The following is a 23,836-nucleotide window of genomic DNA, read 5'->3' as shown; positions in this document are numbered from 1 at the left end:
CACAAAGCCACGGTTTTGAACAGAAAGAGCCACTCATTGATGAGAAATACAGTTGTTTGTGACAATGAGTACCACAGGAATAAGAGTGTTTTGTGGAAGGCTCAACGCGAGCCGCAACAGCCATTGGACCCTGCGGCAACTAGTGATGGAGTGCTCGCTGGTGCACCTTGCAGAAGATGTCGGTGACCTGGCCAGGAGTTGTTCTCCACCACCTCCCTCGTTCTTGCTCCTCTTCCCAATGTCGCTCCGACAGTGGCTGAATCTGGAAGTGCAGCGAGGCCTGGCAACACTTTTACATCAATGAAGCGGACGGAAAGCCCTCGCCATCCTCCCACTGAAATAAACAGGTCATTCAGGAAACAGGACCTCCTACTGCAAATTGTTTACGTATGTGCGAGTGTGCAAGGCGCCTATTACGCAAGCCTGGGAGTGCCTGCACTCAAAATGGATTCCTGAATATTGGTACCCTACTATTCCAAGACATGAGATTTTACAAATATCAAAATAACTCAGCAAAACACCCGATAGAAGTATATAAAATTTGAGGGGCCTAGAGAGGGTAGACAGCCAGAACCCTCTCTATCCTCCCCCACCCCCCGGGTGTTAATATCAAAGAACAGAAGGCAGAGTTGCAAGATGAGAGCGGCTAGGATTAAAGGAGATGGGTATTAGAGCAAGTTTTCTTTTACATGCAATTGGTGGTGGGTGCTTGAAAAGTGCTGCCAGGGGTGGTGGCAGCAAGTACAATAGTGCATTTAGGAGGTTTTTGATAGGCACATGGATATGCAGGAAATGGATGGATATGGATGAAGACAAAGTGCTAGAGTAATTCAGCGGGTCAGGCAGCATCTCTGGAAAACATGGAGGGGCGATGTTCTGGGTCAGGACCCTTATTCAGATTCCAGAGTTCATATGGATAATGTGAGGAAGAGGAGATTAGTTTAACTTGGCATAATGTTCTGCAGAATCATTGTTTGCCAAATGGCTTGTTCCTGTGCTGCACTGTTCTACATTCTAATAGCTTTAACAGGATTGGAATCTACTCTAGCATTGTACTAATGGATTATAGCAATGGAAATTAGCAGCTAGTGAGCAATTATTTAAGAGCTTTCAAATGTTCCTACCCTTCTCCCCTCCTCCCTGCCCCAATTCTAAAGAAAATAACCCTTCTCATACGAGTTAACATTTAAACTTCTTGCTTCGATTTTGTCCTTGCTGAGATGAGTCAACACCACATGAAATTCTAACATCGGGTTGAATTGGAATATTTGTAGACAGTTCCTGTACAGAATAATGCATAATGACTTGACACACGTGATTTAATCTTTTTTGTAGAGTTCAATGCTAGGCACACCTGACTTCCATCTGATTTGTGGATCACAAAAACTTCACTCCAAACTTGTATACCAGTAGTTTCCCGTTCGCATCCGCCTCGCCAGGTGAACCCAGTTAACGGCTCATCATCGCCCCCTAGCCAGCCGCCCGCTTCCTGCAGAGAGAAAGATGCACTAAGAAACTGATCTGTATGCCAAAATGTTTCACCTGAGCAAAGTACATTGAGTCATTGAACTTAGCAACTATGTTACTATGATTAACATTCAAATATTGAAGTCAGTCAACTATATCCATCCATAAAAGCTAACTAGGTCTCCAATTAGACATGCAAAGAATCCTGTGGCTTCCAGTTACCTATTCGGTTCAGCAGTTAATTCATGCTCAACAAATTCACTGATCAACCCTGATCAAAAGATAAGCAGTAATTTAAAAAATAATAATTTAAATAGCAATTCTGCCACAAATACTCTACAAACTTTAGAAGATCCAAGATTTAAATAATATTACATGGAGCATTGTACACGAAAGACCAACTACCTAGGTCAAACATTTACTAAACTCCATCTGGTAGAAGATGGTAGACTTTTTGTTGGAACCGAGACAATCTGTCATTTAAATTAAGAATTAAAGAATTCAGAGCAAGTGAAAATGGATGCAAAGATTGGCATCATGTGCAGCAGATATTGCGAGTTAACAGAACAGTACAACACAGGAACAGGCCTTTCGGTCCACAATGTCTGTGCCGAATATGATGTTGACCATCTCTCATCTACCTGCACTTACACCATATCCCTTCCCTGGATAATATGATTACCCAAGTCTAAAACACCACTGTCATATCTGCTTCATCCACCAGAGGGTTCCAGTCATTCACCATCCTCTCTAAAAAAAACTTACCCAGCACATCTCCTTTAAACATTGCACCTTTCACCTTAAAGCTAGGCCCTCTAGTATTGGATTTTTTTTCCATCCTGGGGAAAAAGGTTCTGATCATCGACCCTATCTATTCCCAATTTTATTAATTATGTTTCATACACACAATTTCATATATAAAGATCATGTTTTGTGGTCAATGACTAAATACAGCAGCTTAAAATATTTCTATCATTTACATTACAAAATAATTAGATTTAATAGCAAAGTAAAAAAAATGTAGGACAGACTCTTACCTGACTGTACATGTATCTAAGCATGAAATCCAACAAAAACGATTTGCCTTTACGAAATGCTCCGGCCACCGAGACAACCACAACATTCAAGTCCCGAATGTGTTCTTGCAATAAAATTCGCTCCAAGGATGCTTCATCCAGATCAAAATGATGATTATCTTTATGAGCCAACACTACCTGTATAGGCCTGGCCTCTTTCATATGTATATCATCCAAAGTAATTGGAACCTCCTGGATGCCAGACTCATCTGTTTAAAAACACAGTAACTTAGTTTAAGATGCAAATAAAAAATTGGTTTCAGTCCATTCATTAATTTATTTGATTTGATTGGATAGCATGCAAATCAGCTTTTCGCTGTACATCAGCACGTGACAATAATAAACGTAAACTTAATGAAGTTTTCCTTTCCTAGCTTTCAAATCAATTAGTCTAAAATGAAATAGGCAAACAGATACAGACTTTGGACAAAAAAATACAAAGTTCTGGTCAAGAATCCTTGCTAAGTTCTGCAATTAACAGATGGTACACCTGAATGTAAAAATAGTTGCCAGCCCATTGAGCTCAAAAAACCCAAAAGGACACATTTATTTAAATAGGCAAGTTATCAAAATATCCATTCAAATAAACAGATAAACGTGCTGCTGTAACACGTTTAACGTTACACATTAATAAGCAAGTTGCAAATATATTTTCAGTGATTTAAACTCACTTTTCACCATTTAAATGTATTCTCTGCCCAACAACATATGGGTTCATCATTTATTTTTTAATTTTCTTAAATTCCGAGATTTGGCGAAGGTTCCATTTTAAAAACAGCAACACAAGAGAATAAAACAGCAAACCACAGACCAATTAGTTTAACATCTGTATTTGGATTAAAATGCTCGTGATTATTAAGGATGTTAGAGCAGAGCATTAGAAAAATTAATAATCAGGTAAAGTCCATGGGGAATATAAATCATTTTTGACCTATTTATTGAAGCTCTGAAAAAGTCACATGCAATGGATAAAAGGGAACTGGTGGATGCAAGACATATAAATTTCCAGTAGGCATTTAATAAAATGCCGCAAAGGTCATTACAAAAAAAAATAAATCATATGTTGAGAGCTCGAGATTGCCTGGTTAAAAAGGAAAAGACAAAGCATATATTTCCCTTTGTGGGAATGACAAAATAGATGTAGAGATAAAAAGAATAAAGTTACAAGATTAAACAGTCTGTTAAAATTAGGGTGAGCAGGATCTTTGACAAATAATGGCAGTTTTTTTTTAGGAAAGATAGGCTTCAATATGCTGGAGTTTAATATAATCTAAGAGGAGGAAGAGGCAACCATGGCTGACAAGAGGTTAGGGACAGTACAAAGTTAAAAGAAAAGGTGTATACCATAGCAAAGAGTAGCAGGAAGCCAGAGGATTGGGAAACTTCCAAAGGACATCAGAAGGTAACAACAAGGACAATACGGGGTAATAAGATGAAGTACAAAGATAAGCCCGTCAAAAATATAAAGAAGGATAGTAAAAGCTTCTTTAGGTATGTTAAGAGAAAAAGATTAGTCAAGCCAAATGTGGGTCCAGAAACAGGTAAAAATATTATGGGGAACAAAGAAATGGCAGAAGATTTGAACCAGTACTATGGTTCTGTCTTCACTAAAGAAGACAAACAATCTCCCAGATGTACTAGAGGACAGAGGATCTAGGCAGACAGAGGAACTGAAAGAAATTTGCATTAGGTGAGAAGTTGTATTGGATAGACTGATGGGACTGAAGGCTGATGAATCCCCATGGCCTGATGGTCTGCATCCCAGGGTACTCAAGTGGCTCTAGAAACCGTGGATGCAAGGGATGGCGAACTCCTGCAACGGTGCACGAACATGTCGCTGCACTTTGGCGGTTTGGCACGGGATGCCGGTGCGTGCCCAATGTCCAACCTGCTTACGCAGCCCGTGCCATATGAAGCGGGAGGCTATAAGGGCCGTTGTCGCCCGGATGGAGGGATGAGCGAGTCCGTGGAGCACCTCAAACACCCTGCGCCGCCAGGCGACGGGGACGAAGGGTTGCGGAAATCCAGTGGAGACATCGCATAACAGCGTTGCGCCCCCAGGGCCACAGACAACGTCCTCCAACTGCAAGCCCGATACCGCCGTGCGATAGGCGGCCATTTCCTCGTCGACCAGCTGTGCGGCTGCCAGATCGGAATAATCAATATCCTTTGCGACTTGAAGAGCGGTGTGAACCGCGGGTCGCGATAAGGCGTCGGCCACCATGTTGTACTTGCCCTCGACGAAACGGATGGAGGTGGTGTACTCGGACACGTAAGCCAACTGCCTCTGCTGCCGCGCTGACCACGGGTCTGAAACCTTGGCAAACGCGAAAATTAGAGGCTTGTGATCCGTGAAGGCGGTGAAGGGCCTCCCCTCCAGGAATTAGCGAAAGTGGCGTACAGGGCAAGGAGCTCACGGTCGAAAGCGCAGTAACGACGCTGAGCACCACTGCTGAAGAAGGCGGGTGGCCGCCAGTACCCGTCAACGAGCTGCTCCACCACTGCCCCGACCGCCACCTCAGAAGCGTCCACCGTCAGGGCGGTCGGGGCATCCTCTCGTGGGTGGACGGGCATCGTGGCCCCAGCCAGAGCCTCGTTAGCTCTCTCAAATGCTGCAACTGCTTCGTCGCACCACTCAACCTCCTTGCGATGACCAGCGGTCAGGTGGAAAAGCTGGCGCATGATTGCAGCCGCCAAGAAACAGTAAAACGCAACCACCCCCACGAATTCCTGGAGGCCCTTAACTGTGGTCGGAAGTGGAAACGGCAGACTGCATCCACCCTGGCCGGCAGAGGCACCACCCCTTGTGGAGTTACGTGGTGGCTCAGGAAGTCGATGGTCATCACCCCAAAACGACACTTGGACGAGTTCAGCTTGCTGGAACCAGATATCAGGCTCTTCGGTCCACCAAGTAGGGAGTTTCAGCGCAACGGCATTGTTGTCCATCACGATTCGCGATGAACGTCGCGGTCACCAGTTGTAGTGGCCTGGATACGGTCAGGAAAAGGCCAGACGCCAGGCAGGTTCAGAAGAAGTTTAATCAAACATGGCAAACACACGGAACACACAGCAAGCAGCCCCCGGGAAAACCCCATGGCCAGACAATCGTCCCTACCCCTCAAGAGCCGAGGGGGATGACCCAAGGAGTGGCCTAACCCCTAGGAACCACCACACAGGTACAGCAGGCAGTGAAGAAAGCTAATGGCATGTTGGCCTTCATTGCGAGAGGATTTGAGCTTAGGAGCAAAGAGGTCCTACTGCAGTTGTACAGGGCCCTGGTGAGACCACACCTGGAGTATTGTGTGGAGTTTTGGTCTCCTAATTTGATGAAGCATCCTTGCTATTGAGGGAGTGCAGCGTAGGTTCACGAGGTTAATCCCCGGGATGGCGGGACTGTCGTATGAGGAAAGATTGGACAGACTGGGCTTGTATTTACTGGAATTTAGAAGGATGAGGGGAAGATCTTATAAAGACATCAAAAATTATAAAAGGACTGGACAAGCTAGATGCAGGAAAAATGTTCCCAATGTTGGGGGAGTCCAGAACCAGGGCCCACAGTCTAAGAATAAAGGGGAAGCCATTTAAAACCGAAAAAAGTTTTTCACTCAGTTGTGAATTTGTGGAATTTTGCCACGGAAGGCCAATTCACTAGATCACTTTAAAAGAGAGTTAGATAGGGGCTAGCAGAATCAAGGTGTATGGGGAGAAGGCAGGCACGGGTTACTGATTGTGGATGATCAGCCATGATCACAATGAATGGCGGTGCTGGCTCGAAGGGCCGAATGCCCTCCTCCTGCACCTATTTTCTATGTTTCTGAGAAACAACTCTATGGAAACATACAACATTTGATGGGTCTTGATAGGAGCATGTGGAGAGAAAGGGTCCTCTTGTTGGAGAATCTAAAACCACGGTTTAAAGGAAGGGAGTTCCCACAGAAGACGAGAGGCGATTTTATTGAGCTACAAATCTTTGCTTCCACTGCTAATTGAAGAGTTGAAGTCTCAATATTTTTAGGCAGATGCAGATGAATATTTGACAAGCAAGGAGGTGAAAGGTTACTGAGAGCAGGCAGGATTTCAAAGTTACGGTCATAATCAGATTAGTATTTTATTTAATGGTGACATACTTGTAGGGCTGAGCAGCAAATTCACAATCTCAGAAATAGAATGATTATAGGTGATTATAGATACAAGGTGGTTAATAAACAGATTACCATTTACCAGAATATTTTTATATGATCAATAGCTGTACATAAATCTATCAATAAAATTTCCACATTTCATCCTGATCAACATCATGTCCGATAGTAGAAGGGTCTTTGGGTTTAACAGCTCTGTGGAACGACTGATAAAATAGGGGAGAAGTCAGTGCAGAACTCCCTTAGGGGCTACAAAGGAACATCAACGTTCTGGAACAGGACTTGAATCCAGAACTATTTGACACCATCATTGATCAACTAAGCTGCAGCCAACCCACTTCAGAAACATTCTTACTCGGGCAACAAAAAAACTTTTAGTTGAAAGATTCAAGATTCAAGAAGTTTATTGCCATGTCAACATGTTGATAGGAATGTGTCTTGGTTCGCTCTCAGACAGATACAATACAGTACAATACAACCACCACGTACACCACAATAAATAATACAGACAATACCGTACGAAGGACAATATATACAGGAAGGACAGTACCCAGCAGCGTCATGTTAAGCGTAAGTACAAGTGCAAAAGAAAGTGCAAAGTGATTAGTGCAAATTCAAATATCTGATGGCTTGGAGGTAGGTGCTGTCTCTGAAGCGAGATGTTTTACTTTTAATGCTTCTATATCTCCTTCCTGATGGGAGGAGATTAAAGAGGTAATGTGCCGGGTGAAAGTGGTCTGCTATGATTTTTTTGGCCTTTCTGGTGAGTCTTGTTGAGTAAAGTGATGTCACTGAGGGAAGTCTGCTGCAACCAATGATCTTAGAAGCTCGGCACACTATTCTCTCCAGCCGAATCTTATCCTGCGAGGTTGTGTGACCATACCAGACAAGCATGGAGAATGCGAGTATGCTTTCTATGGTAGACCTATAGAAGTGGGTCATGGCTGGTCGACTGACCCACTTGTTGAAGAACAAGCAATAATTTTAAATGTCATCAACTCCTATTTGATTCATAAGTTAATTAATTTGTACTACAGGTGCACAACCTTTTATCCGAAATTCCAAATAACGAAAAGCTCCGAATAGCGGACATTTTTTCTGTCCTTGAAGAAAGGTTCTTGAAGACGTTCACCGAGGGCGGCCCGCAGAGGTGACAGCGGAACCTCCGGTCGGTCCTCGAAGAAAGGGGAACTAAATCCCCATTCATAAAAGAGAAGGTGAGGGTATATTGCGCGGGAGGGTTAATAATTGACAATCTGCTGCTGCCTGCCCGCTGAGTTAAAAAGTTCCCACGCAAGACTCACGATACACTGTGTATCGTGAGTCTTGCGTGGGAACTTTTTAACTCAGCGGGCAGGCAGCAGCAAATTGTCGCTCCCTTCAGTTTCACCCCACCTACACCCCTCTGCTTCCCGGCCATGTGTGTGACCCCTTCCCTCCCCTCTCCAGCTCCCCGCCCATTGCACCGGCGCGGGGGCTTTGCACTGTCTTCACGTCGGCGATGCCAGCAGGTCAGTGCCAGTCACCGGCGACGTCAGGACCAACGGGACACCGACCCCCAGGCCCACTGCAAGCACGGAGATCCCAGAGACCCACAGCCAGCAGCAGCCCAGCCCCGTTCCAACTACAGAGGAAAACTGAAAACTGGCCGGAGACGTCAGGACCACCAGAAGCCGCTCCCCGATGGGCCGCTACGGCGACAAGTGGCAGTTCGCTCACAGCCCGAGCTGCGCCCCCTCATCGGGACACCGACCCCCAGGCCCACTGCAAGCACGGAGATCCCAGATCAGCAACTCCGCTCCAACTCCAGAGGAACACGCTCCCCGTAGGGGCAGAAGCTGATGGTGTGCAAGGTACGTCTTGTTCTTGGGGTGGCGCAGCTCGGGCTGTGGGCGAACTGCCACTTGTCGCCGTAGCGGACCATCGGGGAGCGGATTCCTCTGGAGTTGGAGGGGGAGGGGGGTATTGTGCTGTTTGATCGCCCCCTGCTATCCCAGGGACAGGGAGACACAGCGGCTTTTGAGAATGGTGGGCAATCACTTCCAAAGTTCTGCCCACACAGTCAGTACACCTCTCCTACACTTGTCTCCCGCACTAAGATCATCTCGCAGAGAATGATCCCAGCCTAACCCTCCCTATTCTCTCCTATTCTGCAAGAAAAAACTACATTGAAGATTCAAACTCGTGATCGAGTAACTGCCGGGATCGAGGCGCAAACTCTCGACCTTGCGGATATGAGCCGAGCACTCTACCACTGAGCCAGCCGTTAAAATCTACTCTAAAAATCTTCCATTCCGAAAGCCGAAAAATTCCGAATTACGAAAAGTGTCTGGTCCCAAGGCTTTCGGATAAAAAGTTGTGCACCTGTACTGTCAACAGAAAATTATAGTAAAAATAATTACGACGAATTTCCCCAATTATTGCAGACTCCAACCCAGACACCCATTGCTTCTCCACTTCCCTGCACTGGCATTGTGCTCCTGGGAACCAGCCATTTACACAGTCACACCACAAGGTATGCTTATTTACTGGATTTCTCCACACCTACCAACACCTCCATTCACAGACAAGGGAATATAATGATTTTATTAAATTCAGTCATACAAAAGGAATCCAGGCGAAGTCAAGACATTTCAGGTCAACTGAGACCACACATGCAGACAGGATGAGAGAAAATAAAAGAGCAAGAAAGCCCAGCCATGGGATCCAGATCAGATGCCCAGACTGATCCGCTGATCGAAGATCAGGACTTGGTTGAGTTGCTACCTACTCTGGCCACTGGCTCAGGACAGCACCTTGTTTGTGCAATTTGTCTAGAACAAGTATCAGTGAAAACAGTGAACACGTTGGGGGTCTCAGCTCCTCATGACCTAAAGCTGCAATGTTTTGTTCAATTCACTCAGGTGACTGTTGCTTTTGTTACAACATGGTCCGTATATTCCTTTGCATCACTGAAATCAACCCAGCTTCAACAAACCAAATAAGCACCAAATCCCCAAATAGGCAATCAAGTGGCAGTTTAAACCAAAAAAACATGGGACAAAGGAGATGCATATTAAAAAAAACAAATTTGGAAGAACAGATCAAAGATGAATGCCAAGCCTAGAGGAATTTAAAACTAGAAATTTAAATAGAAGTTATCCATTTAATTGGCCTTCAAAAGTAAACCTTCTACTGCTTAGCAGTGCTAAATACAGACCATGTTGTAATAAAAGCAACAGCCACCCGAGTGAATTGAACAAAATATTGCAGCATTTCTGGCGCCGTTCTACATATCTCAAATCTAGAACCAAAGGTGTGGACAACTTTTAAGCTCAAATAAACATCCAAATTGTATGTGGAATCTCATTCATATCAATAATGCCACATAAACCAATGCACTATATGCACAAAAATGCTATTTTTACACTATTAATGTACACAAATGAAACTTTACTTGGGACGCAACTGTGAACATTAATACAGTACCTTCTATTATACATAAAGTCCCAGAAGGGCTAAGAGTCAGTGTCGCTTTGTCTGAAGTTAGCAACTAAATAGTTTTTCACTAACAATTTGAATCGAGAGAGCAATTGTGCATAAACAGGTCTATGAAAAAAAAGAAAGATTTTTTTCAGAGTTAAAGTTTCAAAAAGTTACTCCCATTTCCAACATTGAACAGTCCTTTGGAAAGTATTCCGGTGGTATTGGGATCTAGTTTTTTCCCCTCGTGGTAGACTATAGGAACCAAAAAACGTATTAACCTAAATTTCAACAATTTCCTGGGAAAGTGTGTAAACCATCTCCTTCAACCTGGGGATTTAAAGTCAATTACCAACTTTCAGCGGAATTAATTTTAATTGCCAATGCAGGCTAAGTAGGAACAAGCTTAGTTTGTAAGAAAAAACTAAGCATTATCTCAAAGAATACAACAGGCAATAACAGGACAAACTATTGTTAAGCCGATAGATCCTTCACAAACTACCAATGTGTATCGGGGAAATCTTTTAGTACTTTAAATTCAAACAGAAGATTTACACAAAGCACTTTTTTGCGGAAGGGGTCGGCAGAAAGTATCAGGCAAAAACAATTAGTACAGAGGTCTATTTATTTTCAGACTCATGAAAAGATTAAGACAGCCTTTCTTAAATTCCTCATTATACATCAGGATATCAAATTGATGCCTGGAATTTGTAGACACATCTCAGATATGTAGGAAGGAACTGCAAATGCTGGTTTAAACCAAAGATAGACACAAAAAACTGGAGTAATTCAGCAGGTCAGATAGCATCTCTGGAAAAATGAAATAGGTGACGTTTCGGGTCAAGACTATTGAGGTAGGAGGTATACCCCTATATTATTCCCGTTCCCATACTAACCATTCTGTCCTAGGCCTCCTCCATTGTTAGAGGTCAAATGCTAAGTTAGAGGAACAGCATCTCATATTTCATTTGGGCAGCTTACAGCCCACAGCAGTGTGAATATTGATTTCTCAAACTTCAATTAACCCTTGCATCTCCTCTCTCTCCATCCTCAAACCAGCTTCAAAAAGTAGTCTTGTTGAGTCTCATTGCCTAACTCGTTCTCACCTAGCACACAGCTAACAATGGCCTGTTCCCTTTATCATAGTTGCTCTTATGCATATCTTTAATTCATTTCTCTCTACATCACCGTCTATATCTCATTTCCCTTTCCCTGACTCAGTCTGAATGGTCTCTACCCGAAATGTCACCTCTTCCTTTTCTCCAGAGATGTTGTCCGACTCCAGTTTTGTGTCTATTCTCAATCTAACCATTTCCTTAACAAAGAATGCTAATAACTGAATTATGGAATTATTATTATGAATCATATTGCACCTCTATGATCAATGATGCAAATTATTTCATCTATTAAACGATGTTAACCAAGTAAAAAAATGCTCAACTGCATATCAAACACTGATTGTCATTAGTAAGAATATACTATTTTCCTTAGGAAGTTTTAACCTTTACTCATTTTTAGTTTAGTTTATTTTCATGTGTACTGAGTGTAGATTGGTTACTCCACACTAACCAATTGTAGTGCTTTATTATTAGAAGCTCCGCCTACTACACGGTTCATATTATCGTAACCCAGCTTGTGCTGTTAGTCTATTCACCGCTATACAGCTGAAACAACATGCTGTTGTGTACTGTAAGTGTTCTTTAATAAAATTCTGTTGTACCATGTTTGTGAGAATGACTGGGTCATTTACATGGTGTTAAGAAGTGGATCGTAACCCACTCCATGTTTAAGTATTTCGGTTTTTATTTTGTCCCCCGAGTTTTGTTCCTGTCTATTCACTGTTGCTACCTGCCATGGCCAGCTCGCTTCGCTGTCCAGACCCTTTGATCTTTGACTCGAACATTGCTGATTGTTGTTGCGTTTTTGAGCGTGACTCTAACCATTACATTAGTGCTGCTCATCCCAACGCTGCACCTGACCTGCGTGCTTCTATACTACTATGTCACTTGCCCTGAAGCAATGAAGCGCGCTGAGCGTTTCGACTACGTGCCTGCAGTTTTGGATCACAACAACCAGATTGTGGTGCCTGCTGAAATTATTGATGACCCTGCAGTCTTACATGCTAAGTTCAGACAGCTGACCTTCGCTAAGTTCAGACCTCCGCTACATCAACGATTGCTTTGGTGCTACCTCCTGCACCCACACACAACTTCCATCCAGCACTCAAATACACCTGGACCATTTCCGACACTTCCCTACCATTTCTTGACCTCCATCGCAGGTGATAGACTTCAGACCGATATCCACTATAAACCGACTGACTCCCATGGCATTCTGGACTAGGGCACCAGGGCATCGGAAATGTCCTCATTCTTCAGGGTATGGGGGTTCCCCTCCCCTACCATAGATGAGGCTCTCACCAGGGTCTCTTCAATACCCCGTAACACTGCTCTCTCCCCATCACCCCACTCATAACAAGGGCAGGGTCCCCCTAGTCCTCACCTTTCACCCCACTAGCCGTCACATACAACAAATAGTCCTCCGTCATTTTCACCACCTCCAACGTGACCCCACCACTCGCCACATCTTCCCATCTCCCCCCGACTGCTTTCCTCAAAGACCGCTCCCTCCGTTACTCCCTGGTCAATTCTTCCCTTCCCTCCCGCACCACCTCCTCCTCCCCGGGCACTTTCGCAAGAGATGCTACACTTGTCACTTTACCTCCCCCCTCGACTCCATTCAAGGACCCAAGCCTGTCAGTGGATGTGGTTTAACGTCATTTTCAGCAGGCCTTTGATCCGGTGCTTTTCAGAAAGCTTTTGATAAGGTGCTGCACGTGAGGCTGCTAAAAAAGATGAGAGCCCATGGTATCAGTGGGCAGATACTAACATGGATAGCAGGTTAGTGGGATGGCAGAAGGCAAAGAGTGGCAATAAAGGGGGCTTTTTCTGGTTGGCTGCCAGTGGGGGCTTTTTCTGGTTGGCTGCCAGTTCCGCCGTAGTCGGTGCTGTAGCTTCTACTCTTCATATTGTAGATCAATGATGGATGAGGGAATTAAAGGCTTTGTGGCCAAGTTTGCAGATGATACAAAGATAGGTGGAGGGGCAGGTAGTGTAAAGAAAGCAGGGACTCTGCAGAAGGACTTGGACAGGTTGGGAGAGTGGGCAGAGAAGTGGCAGATGGAATACAGCGTAGCAAAGTGTGGAGTCATGTATTTTGGTAGTAGGAACAAAGATGGAAACTATTTTCATAATGGGGAGAGAATTTAGAAAACAGAGGGGCAAAGGGACTTGGGATTGCTGGTGCAGGATTCCCAAAAAGTAAATTTGCTAATCGATTTGGTAGTAAGGAAGGCAAATGCAATGCTAGCATTTATTTCAAGATATTAACGAACAATATATAAATATATTAAGTAACACATTTAAGAGACTTGGGTACATGCTTTATGTTAAAATTACATTTCCTTCAGTGATGGTTACCTGCATTTTATTTTAAATAGAGGATAGACACAAAAAGCTAGAGTAACTCAGCGGGACAGGCAGCACCTCTGGAGAGAAGGGTGGCATTTCGGATCGAGACCCTTATTTTAAGTCTCCCAGAATCATTTAGTTAATTTCCCTACATTTTTAGTTTTTCCTAGACATGTTCCAGAATCATTCAAGGTTACACTGAAGAATACATTCCATTCTCACAGCTCAACCAATAGTTACTACTAAATAAAAACCCCATTTACATCTCTCATTTGACTTAAGATGCCTTCATTCCACCCATAAGAAATGGAGCAAAATTAGCCCACCGAGTCCACTTCACCATTCAATTATAGCTGATCTATTTTTCTCTCTCAACCCCTTTCTCCTGCCTTCTCCTGTAACCTTTCACATACCTGACAATACCTACCAATCTCTATCTTAAAAACACCCAATGTTTTGGCCTCCACCTCCTTCTTTGGCAATCAATTCCACAGATTCTCCACCCTCCGGCTAAATAAATTCCTCATCTCCTTTTATTTGGAGGCTTTATTTGGATAGGACAAGTTTAGAGAGATATGGGCCAAATGCAATCAGGTGAGACTATCATAGATGGGGCATGTTGGCTGGAGTAGGCAAGTTGGGTTGAAGAGCCAGTTTCCATGCTGTACTATGACTATAATTTAGTCAATCTCCCTGCCTTTTAGACATCGGCTTTTGGCTCAGTAGAACATTTAAACCACAGGAACCTATTTTCAAGTTCCAAATCAGAGAGAAGCATATAATCCAGCATGATACCCAAGTCCAACACTACATTGTATTTCACTGTCAGAGGTGGTATGTTTTACTCGCTGAGTTAAACAAAAGTAATCGTGTACAATCTGAGATAGACAAAACATTTCTTGCCATAGATATGAAACTGTAAAATATCTATAACTCATTGCTGGAGAAACTCAGTGGGTGAGGCAGCATCTATGGAGCAAAGGAAATAGGCAACATTTCGGGTCGAAACCCTTCTTCAACCCTTATTTCCTTTGCTCCATAGATGCTGCCTCACCCACTGAGTTCCTCCAGCATTTTTGTCTACCTTCGATTTTCCAGCATCTGCAGTTCCTTCTTAAACATTTTGTATAACTCATTGCTGTTTGCAGGGCTACGCTATATACTAACTGGCCCAAAACAGTGACATTTCAAAACTGAGCAATATTGAGGCTATAAAAGCCATTCATGAATTGCAAGCCCTTTCTTAAATCCTCTCTTCAACTGAGATGTGGCAAGCCTCCCGACCCTGCCACAGAAACTTGAGAATATGCAAGGTGTCAGCTAATTCCAACTGTACAAGTTAATTGCACAATAACCTGTTGCCATTGCCACACCTTTCCCACCAACTTTAGTACTTTATACTAGTTATGTCAATAGAAGCAAGTCATAAAGAGAGTCAGAAGCAGATACTTTGAACAGTCTCTGAACATAAAAATAATACTGTAATAAAACTGTAAAAGAATGTTATGTAACTATACCAATAGGCAAGAATTTTGATACTGCTGAGTAAAATAATTCCCATAGAAAGAATCAACACTGTTGGATGCAACAATGATAAACATGGAGATAATTCTCTCTTGCTACTCAGCAGGAGGAAAAAAATCAGATATGTGCAATCATCTGTGAATCAAAAGCCCCCCCCCCCCCCCACTTGTATCCACCCATTTTCTAACATCCATTGTCCTGACCCACCGCTCTTCCAGCTATCCCCCTCTCCCACACCACAGGCCGAAGGGCCCTGCCCAAAACGTCACCTATCCACGTTCTTCAGATATACTGCCTAACCCGCAGAATTACGCTTTTTTTTGTATAAACCACCATCTACAGTTCCTTGTTTCAAAAATAAAGCTCCTGCGCTCACCTGCAAAGTTCTTAATGTGTACCCACATGCACCAAGAATGACTCCCAATTAATGAAGCAAAATTAGCTGAACTCAAAAATACTCAGCTATTCAAATATCTTAAGACTGCTAACACTGCAGCAAGGAAGCTACCATACAAAATTCATAAGGAGAGTTAATATAAAACTGCAGGTGCTACCAGTCTGTCCACATGCCGGTTCTGAAATGGGGCAAAAATGTTCAGAGATGGAATCTAAACTGCAGGCATACGACATTTTTAGTTAGAGCTCTTTCCACATGTACTAAGGGTTTTAGACAAAATAAACTTGCAAAACTCAGCGTTCCAGGAGTCTCCATATGACTGTGGAGACAGTATTAAAATGTATTTAATTAACAACTTTGTGTCAATAGGTACAAAGCACTGGAAAAAAATTGGGAAGTCCTTATGAAGGTTTAAATTGCAGGGAAGGTGAAGAAAAAACAAGGGAAAGATCTGCAAATGGAATGTAAGTTGGGAGAAAAGCATTCCTCTATTCATCTTTATTTTCTCATAATATCTGAAATTTGTTTAAATCACCATTTAATCGTTAAATACCTGACAATATAATCAGTGGGTAATCTCAATATAATCCATGCAATTCAGATATCATTGTATTAGATGGTTGTGGGACTCTAAATCAACATGTCTATGTTATAGATTACTGAAGTACACCATATATGAGATAAGGTCATAAAGTCATGCGATTAGACTAGAATTAGGCCATTTGGCCCATCACGTCTACTCCACCATTCAATCATGGCTCATCTATCTCTCCCATCTAACCCCATTCTCCAGAGTGTACTGCCTTCTCCCCATAACCTCTGACACCTGTACTAATCAAGAATCTATCCATCTCTGCTTAAAAATATGCACTGACTTGGCCTCCACAGCATTCAGCGGCAAAGAATTCCACAGATTCACTACCCTATGACTAAAGACATTTCTACTCATCTCCTTCCTAAAAGAACGTCCTTTAATTCTGACGCTATGACCTCTAGTCCTAGACTCTCCCACTAGTGGAAACATCCTCTCCATATCCACTCTATCCAAGCATTTCACTATTCTGTATGCTACAATGAGGTCCCTCCTCATTCTTCTAAGAAACTGTCTATGAAAGTAAGCATGCAGGTACAGCAGGCAGTGAAGAAAGCGAATGGCATGGTGGCCTTTATAACAAGAAGAATGGAATATAGGAGCAAAGAGGTCCTTCTGCAGTTGAACAGAGCCCTAGTGCGACCACACCTGGAGTATTGTGTGCAGTTTTGGTCCCCTAATTTGAGGAAGGACATTCTTGCTATTGAGGGAGTGCAGCGTAGGTTTACAAGTTTAATTCCCGGGATGGCGGGACTGTCATATGCTGAGAGAATGGAGCAGCTGGGCTTGTACACTCTGGAGTTTAGAAGGATGAGAGGCAATCTCATTGAAACATATAAGATTGTTAAGGGCTTGGACACGCTAGAGGCAGGAAACATGTTCCCGATGTTGGGGGAGTCCCCAGAACCAGGGGCCACAGTTTAAGAATAAGGAGACGAGGAAACACTTTTTCTCACAGAGTGGTGAGTCTGTGGAATTCTCTGCCTCAGAGGGCAGTGGAGGCTGGATGCTTTCAAGAGAGCTAGATAGGGCTTAAAAATAGCAGAGTCAGGGGATGTGGGGAGAAGGCAGGAACGGGGTACTGATTGGGGATGATCAGCCATTATCACATTGAATGGCCGTGCTGGCTCGAAGGGCCGAATGGCCTACTCCTGCACCTATTGTCTATTGTCTAAATTCCAGAGAGTACAGGCCCAGTGCGAACAAATGCTCATCGTAGGTTAACCTACTCATTCCTGGGATCATTCTTGGAAACCTCCTCTGGACCCTCTCCAGAGTCAGCACATAATTCCACAGATCTGGTGCCTAAAATTGAGCAGTATTCCAAATATGGCCTTACCAGCTTCAGAGCCTCAGCATAATATCCCTGTTTTTGTATACAAACCCTCTTGAAATAAATGCTAGTTTGCTTTCTTTACTACTGATTCAACTCGTTGATTAACTTTTTAGGAATCCTGTACCAGCTCTCCCAGGACTCCATATAACTGTACCAAATGACAAGTATGCTCTGATCCAGAGTACAATACCAATTTCAATCAATAATTAAGAGTTCAGTTAGACTCTGACATAAAACAATTTAACTTATTTTGCACTATTCCAGTCGGCCACAAAAAGATTTGCACTCGTGTGCATAAAAGTGAACAAAAATATGCCAGAGGTAGACAAAAATGCTGGAGAAACTCAGCGGGTGAGGCAGCATATATGGTGCGAAGGAATAGGTGATGTTTCGGGTCGAGACACTACTCAATAACTATACTTCACATGGCTGTGTAAATAGTTAGAAACAAAATGTTATATCACAGATGTGCATACTGACCGAGATAATATGGTGCTATCTGTATCGCTTGCCCCAATAATCTGAACCAATTCAGTTTCTGATGGGAAGTTAGACACTGCCTCATGGGAATACAGAGTAGTGGATGCTGCCTGGCCCATCACAGGTATTGATCACCCCACCAAGAAAAAACCCACACCACATTCATCTCGCTGCTACCATCAGGAAGAAGGTACATGTGCTTGAAAACCATGACCACCAGGTTAAAGAACACCTTCTTAGCAACCATCAAGTTCTTGAACACCACACAACACTAACCTCAGCAATAATCCACTATGCATTATGTGTTTGGTTGCTCTACGGACTGAGTTTTATGCACCATTATGGTTATCGTATAATACGGTTATTAATTGTTATCGATTAATATATAATGTGTTATTGCATTTATGGGCTTGTTAGCTGCAACAAGAATGAATTTTATTGCTCCAATTTTGGTACAAACTACTTAAACACTCAATTTACTCAGGTAGGTTATCAGGAGGCATACATAATTTAGTAGACACCTCAATTGTATTAGCAGGGTCCTACAAAGAAAAATCAAGTTAAACTAAGTTAAAAACACTGCCATCCCAATTACAACTCCAACAGGTACTCCATCTTTATGAGTTGCTGTTAGGCCAGATCATTTTACCTACGGCTGGCAGTTCTACAGAGAACCACCAGCAACATGCTCCTCACAAGTCAGCTTGTTTCCATCTTTCCCACCTACCCATCAAAATGTAGTTGTCAGAGGCAATCTAAAGGCCAGATGCCAGTGCCACCAAGGTTACCCTCTGTTGGTGGAGCATTGATACAAAGGCCAGTTGGCTGGCATGAGTGAGAGCATTAATTTGAATGGAGCCATAAACCTTGATTAAAATACAGATTTTTCTCATAATTTTAATTTCATTGACCACCATTTTTTAAAATATTAAAAAACATATAATTATTTACATTTAATTGAACGTCTAGATTTAAGTCTTAACACATTGAACAGAAAGCATACAAAAGTATTTGATAACAGCAAGCTACCAAACGCTCATATGTTCATTTTGCAGAGACCTCTCAACCAGGACAGTGGCAGATTCGAGATAGGGATCAATGTCAATCAAAAGGCATAAATAGAAGCGAGGTTGATGGGTTGACTGTTGCTACCCACGGAGGGTTAAATCAAAAGGAGGGATCAAAAAGAAGCGTTATTTCACTTAACTGGCAGCTGTAAATAAGCTTTCATATCCCTGGGATTCTCACTCCCAAGAATGAAACAAAATGCAGGAATTGCAAACACTCAAGGCACAAATAATGACTTCTTCACAGCAGCTAAAATAATGTTGATGTGCATGGAGTGTCAAAATTTAGAGGGGCACATAACAAATAAACATACTGCAATTTTCAGTAACATGAATCCACATCATCTGTTTAAGCATCCATAGTATTGAAATAAACTTTCACTTACTTTTTACCTTCAAATTCCATAAAACAAGCTTTATTCCACACCTCAAAATTTTGGGGGGGTGATTTGTGAATTCTGCAACAGTGAATTTCCATAATGGTCATAATGAGGGGTTGCTTGTACTAAAGTGTGCCAGACAAATTAAGTGTTATTTCCATTCACCTTTGGGCCTTCTTGTAAGAAAGATTTTAAAGATGGTAATCGGCTCCGAGTATCAGCAATGCAGTTTTAAGGCAGCAAACCACCAGCGGAGGAGGAAGCAAATGTAGTAGGGCCGGTACCTGTCATGCAGGCTGCTATTGGGCTCCTCTGTCATCGCAGTTGCTTGTTGGTAAGTTCATTGATTATTTTAAATTTCTGCTAGTGTAGGTGGATGGGAAGATTGGAAATTGAATTGTATGCAAATTGAAATAGGTCACAGGAAAACAAATTAAGAATTGGACTGATGCCATTGCTCAGAGCCAGAAGAGACTAGATGGACTTAATCGCTTTCTATTTTTGAGAAAATTTGAATAAACGCTACCTTGATATCAAGGAGAGTGACTCTCACCTGTAACAGTGAAGCCAACTGATTCTCTGCAGCTCCAGTGCACAGATTATAGGTGTCATTTGATCGAATTGTACCTGGCACCTTCCATCATTTTGCTGATGATCAAGAATAGATCGAGTGAGTCAGCCAGACGCCATTTGCCCCGATTTCTATACAAGGAGAAACCACGTGTAATACTGCACATTGTTGGATAGATGCCAGTGTACTGAAACAGCGTGGTTAGAAGTGCAGCGAGTTCTGGAAATACAACTCTCTGGCACTACAGCCAGGATGCTATCAGGTCCTGTAGTCTTTGCTGCATCCAGTTTTGCCAGCTGTTTCATCACTCAAATTAAACGAAGACCGGCTTTTGGACTGTGGGCAAATCAGAGAAAAGCTGAAATTGATCATTGAAATTGATCATTGGCACTTTGATGAAGATAATTTGTAAATAGTGCAAACTCATCTGTGCGGTAGAGGTGAAAGGGTCTACCATTGTGATGGGGAGATATTATGAGCCTCTTATCAACCATCTCCTGTCCACCATCAATAACAGGACATGACACGATTGCTGAGTCTTGATCGCTGGGGTATATCCATGGCAAGCTGATTAGCTCGCATCTTGTCCCATGTTGCAGTTACATCCAATGCATGCTGCTTGTGACATTTAGCAGTGTCACAGCTATTAGATTCACCCGTCAATGTCATGTTTTGTCTGCCAGCATGTTATTCTTCAAGTCAAGATGAGTAACCTGGCTCCAGCCCGGGTAGAGTGAAGGTTATGAAGGCTTGAGGTATTAACTTGCAGTGGAATACAAATCTACAGGTGATCCACAGACACGTGTGTGGCAACAATTTGTATACTAAAAAACACCGTCCCACGTTGAATAGGTAAATCGTGCCAATGCTGTAGGGGTCTTTGACCTGAAACATTGACCGCCCCCCCCTCTCTCCATAGAAACTACCCTCCCTGCTAAATATTACAAGATTATTTATATCCAATGCTGATACCCATTTCAGATTTAGACAAGATGCACATGTTGATCTGCACAAAATGAAATAATGGACGAAATTTGGCAAAACAAAGTACGAGATTATGCACAATACACCTGCAGTTTCACCCCTTCTGGCCCCGAGACCATTCCCTCCGCAACTCCTTGGTTCACATCCCTTCCCACCCAAACCCCTCCCTCCCCAGGTACTTTCCCTTGCAGCTGCAGATGCATCCAAGGTCCCCAACAGTCCTTTCAGATGAGGCACAGGTTCACTTGCACCTCCTCCAGGCTCATCTGCTGCATCCGTTGCTCTCGGTGTGGAGTCCTATATATCGGCGTGACTAAACACAGACTGGGCGATCATTTCACTGAACCACTACGCTCAGTCCACCTTGGCAATCTCCTTGTTGCCAAACATTTTAACTCCCATTCCCATACTGACGTTGCTGCCCTGGGCCTCCTCCATTGTCAGAGTGAGACCACACACAAATTGGAGGAACAGCACCTCATATTTCACTTGGTCAGTTTACAACCCAGCAGTATGAATGTTTAAGAAAGAACTGCAGATGCTGGTAAAATCGAAGGTAGACACAAAATACTGGAGTAACTCAGCGGGTGAGGCAGCATCTATGGGGAGAAGGAATTGGCGATGTTTCGGGTCAAGACCCTTCGTCAGACTGATGTCAGTGGAGGGGGCAGGACAAAGAATGGAGGCTGAGACAGTAAGACTAGTGGGAGAACTGGGAAGGGGGAGGGGATGGAGAGAGAAAGCAAGGGCTACCTGAAGTCAGAGAAGTCAATGTTCTTACCGCTGGGTGAACACTACCCAAGCAAAATATGAGGTACCGTTCCTCCAATTTGCCCTGACAATGGAGGTCTAGGACAGAACGGTCAGATTGGGAATGGGAGGGGGAGTTGAAGTGCTGGGCCACCGGGAGATCAGCTTGGTTAATGCGGACTGAGCGGAGGTGTTCAGCGAGGCGATCGCCGAGCCTATGCTTGGTGTCGCCGATGTAGAGAAGGTGACACCTGGAACAGCGGTTGGAGGAGGTACGTGAACCTCTGCCTCACCTGGAAAGATTGCTTGGGTCCTTGGATGGAATCGAGGGTGGAGGTAAAGGGACAGGTGTTGCGTCTCCTGCGGTTGCAGAACGGAATTTCTCTAATTTCAAGTAACCCCTGCATTCCCTCTCTCCACCCCTCCCCCACCTTAGTCATCCCTGCAATTACAGTTTGCATCCATACCATCACTTCCACAGCCAACTATGGCCCATTGTGGGTTCCACCTCTCCTAGGTCAACAGTGCCTGCTCTGATTTGTTCTGAACCTTTTCATACCTCAAGGTTCCCTCCCCCTGACTTCAGTCTGGAGAAGGGTTGCGACCCTAAATATCACCTGTTCCTTTTCTCCATAGTTGCCCCCTGACCCGCTGAGTTACTCCAGCTTTTTGTGTCTGCCTACAGTTTCAATCTAGGGCTTGGAGGGGACGGATTGGGACCCGAGTTATCTTTCCCCAAGAGACAGGAGCCATGTGCCTTGAATGAAAGCGATTGCATAACGTTTTCCTCCTCCCTCCCCATGGAAAACGTGCTGGTGGTGGGAAGGGAAGCCAGGCGCAAGGGCATAGAGTCAATGAGACCCCGCCGCTCGGAGAACAGCGGGATCCAGCAGCCTGGGACCCGGGGGGGGGGGGGGGGGGGGGGGAGGAGAGGGCCAGGGAACGGATCACAGAAAGGGTGGCGGGAGACACTGATCTAACTCAAACCATGCACCACGCCACACACTACATAAAATGAGGACACGTCGAAACGGTAGCAGCCGCGCGTCCGTCCCCTGCCAGCCGCCGTACCCACTCGCTCCCCCAATATCCTCGCAGATAAACATCGCCCTCCCTTGCAACACCCTTTCTCTCTCCCCAACTCCCAGCCTCCCTATTGGTAAAACTCACCAGTTCTCTGTTCCCGCAGCCCCAGCCGCATTTCCTCCGACCTCTCCGCCGCCTTCAGCAACATTTTCCCTCCCCTTCCCCGCTGAGGGGCGCCAGGATACATCCGCTCCAGCAGCGGGACCTCCGCCACGAGAATCTCCCCCACCCCCATCCACGGCGCCTGCGCGCGGCCGCAGCACTCAGCGTCCAGTCCACTGCGGGTGCGCGTCCGCGCGCGAGCAGTTGCCGTTGCCGCTGCCCCGCCCCCCGCGCGCGCCGCCGTTCAAATCCTTCCACCAACGAACTTTTAACGGTCGCCGCCGGCCAAAGATGGCGGCGCCGCCGCTGCCCGGCAGCTCGGATGCTCGATCCGAACACTAGGTGAGCCGAACGTTACCTTCGGCGCTGCTGTTGCTGTCATCCGCACCGTCGCCTGTGCCGCCGCCACGACAATAGATTCGTGATCCTCCCAACTCGGCGCCCGCCGCCATCTTTCGCGTGTTTTAAAACCAATGACGTCAAAGGGGGAGGGCGGCCCTTTTATCAGCGCGGCTCCGCCGGGATCCCGGGCTGGCGGCACCTCTATGATCTTTGGGCGGCACCGCCAGGTCCTAGTGCCCGCTGACGGCATATCATCACGTTTGTGGGCGACACGAGCGGGTGATCACTTCACGTCGTATTTACCCACGATGGAACAATGTAATTCTTAGTTGCAACCAAAGATCCTAGCTCTAGGATCTTTAGCTGCAACAGCTTAACAGGCCTGTAAACCCGCAATACATATAGATAACAGCTAAGCAGAGCACCCCTTTCCCATCAGGCAAGAGGCACAGGAGTGTGAAAACGCATACCTTCAGATTCAGGGACAGTTTCTACCCAGCTGTTATGGGGCAACTAAACCATCCTCTCACCAACTAGAGACCGGTCCTGAGCTTCCTCATTGGAGACCTTCAAACTATCTTTAATCGGAGTTTTCTGGACTTTATCTTGCA

General features: G+C 44.4%; 1 protein-coding gene across 4 annotated transcripts in view; it reads right to left on the bottom strand.

The window, feature by feature from the left end:
* The window catches only part of atl2 (atlastin GTPase 2), a 42,221-nt gene extending 18,861 nt beyond the window's left edge, over positions 1–23,360 (bottom strand). For 2 of the 4 annotated variants that reach the window (XM_033025801.1, XM_033025802.1), the window contains exons 1-3: positions 22,866–23,031; positions 2,505–2,752; positions 1,355–1,489 (exon numbers count right to left, since the gene is read on the bottom strand). In XM_033025801.1, coding sequence (XP_032881692.1) covers positions 1,355–1,489; positions 2,505–2,752; positions 22,866–23,016 — 534 coding nt within the window. In that variant the 5' untranslated portion in view covers positions 23,017–23,031. Of the gene's footprint in view, positions 1–1,354; positions 1,490–2,504; positions 2,753–22,865; positions 23,054–23,241 lie in introns of those variants that run through there. The other 2 variants (XM_033025803.1, XM_033025800.1) reach the window with 2 other exon arrangements.
* Between the last annotated feature and the right edge of the window lie 476 nt (positions 23,361–23,836).

The sequence above is a fragment of the Amblyraja radiata genome, chromosome 8 (assembly GCF_010909765.2).
Source record: "Amblyraja radiata isolate CabotCenter1 chromosome 8, sAmbRad1.1.pri, whole genome shotgun sequence".
In the NCBI taxonomy this organism is placed as follows: domain Eukaryota; kingdom Metazoa; phylum Chordata; class Chondrichthyes; order Rajiformes; family Rajidae; genus Amblyraja; species Amblyraja radiata.
This window is presented reverse-complemented; position numbering and strand designations above follow the sequence as displayed.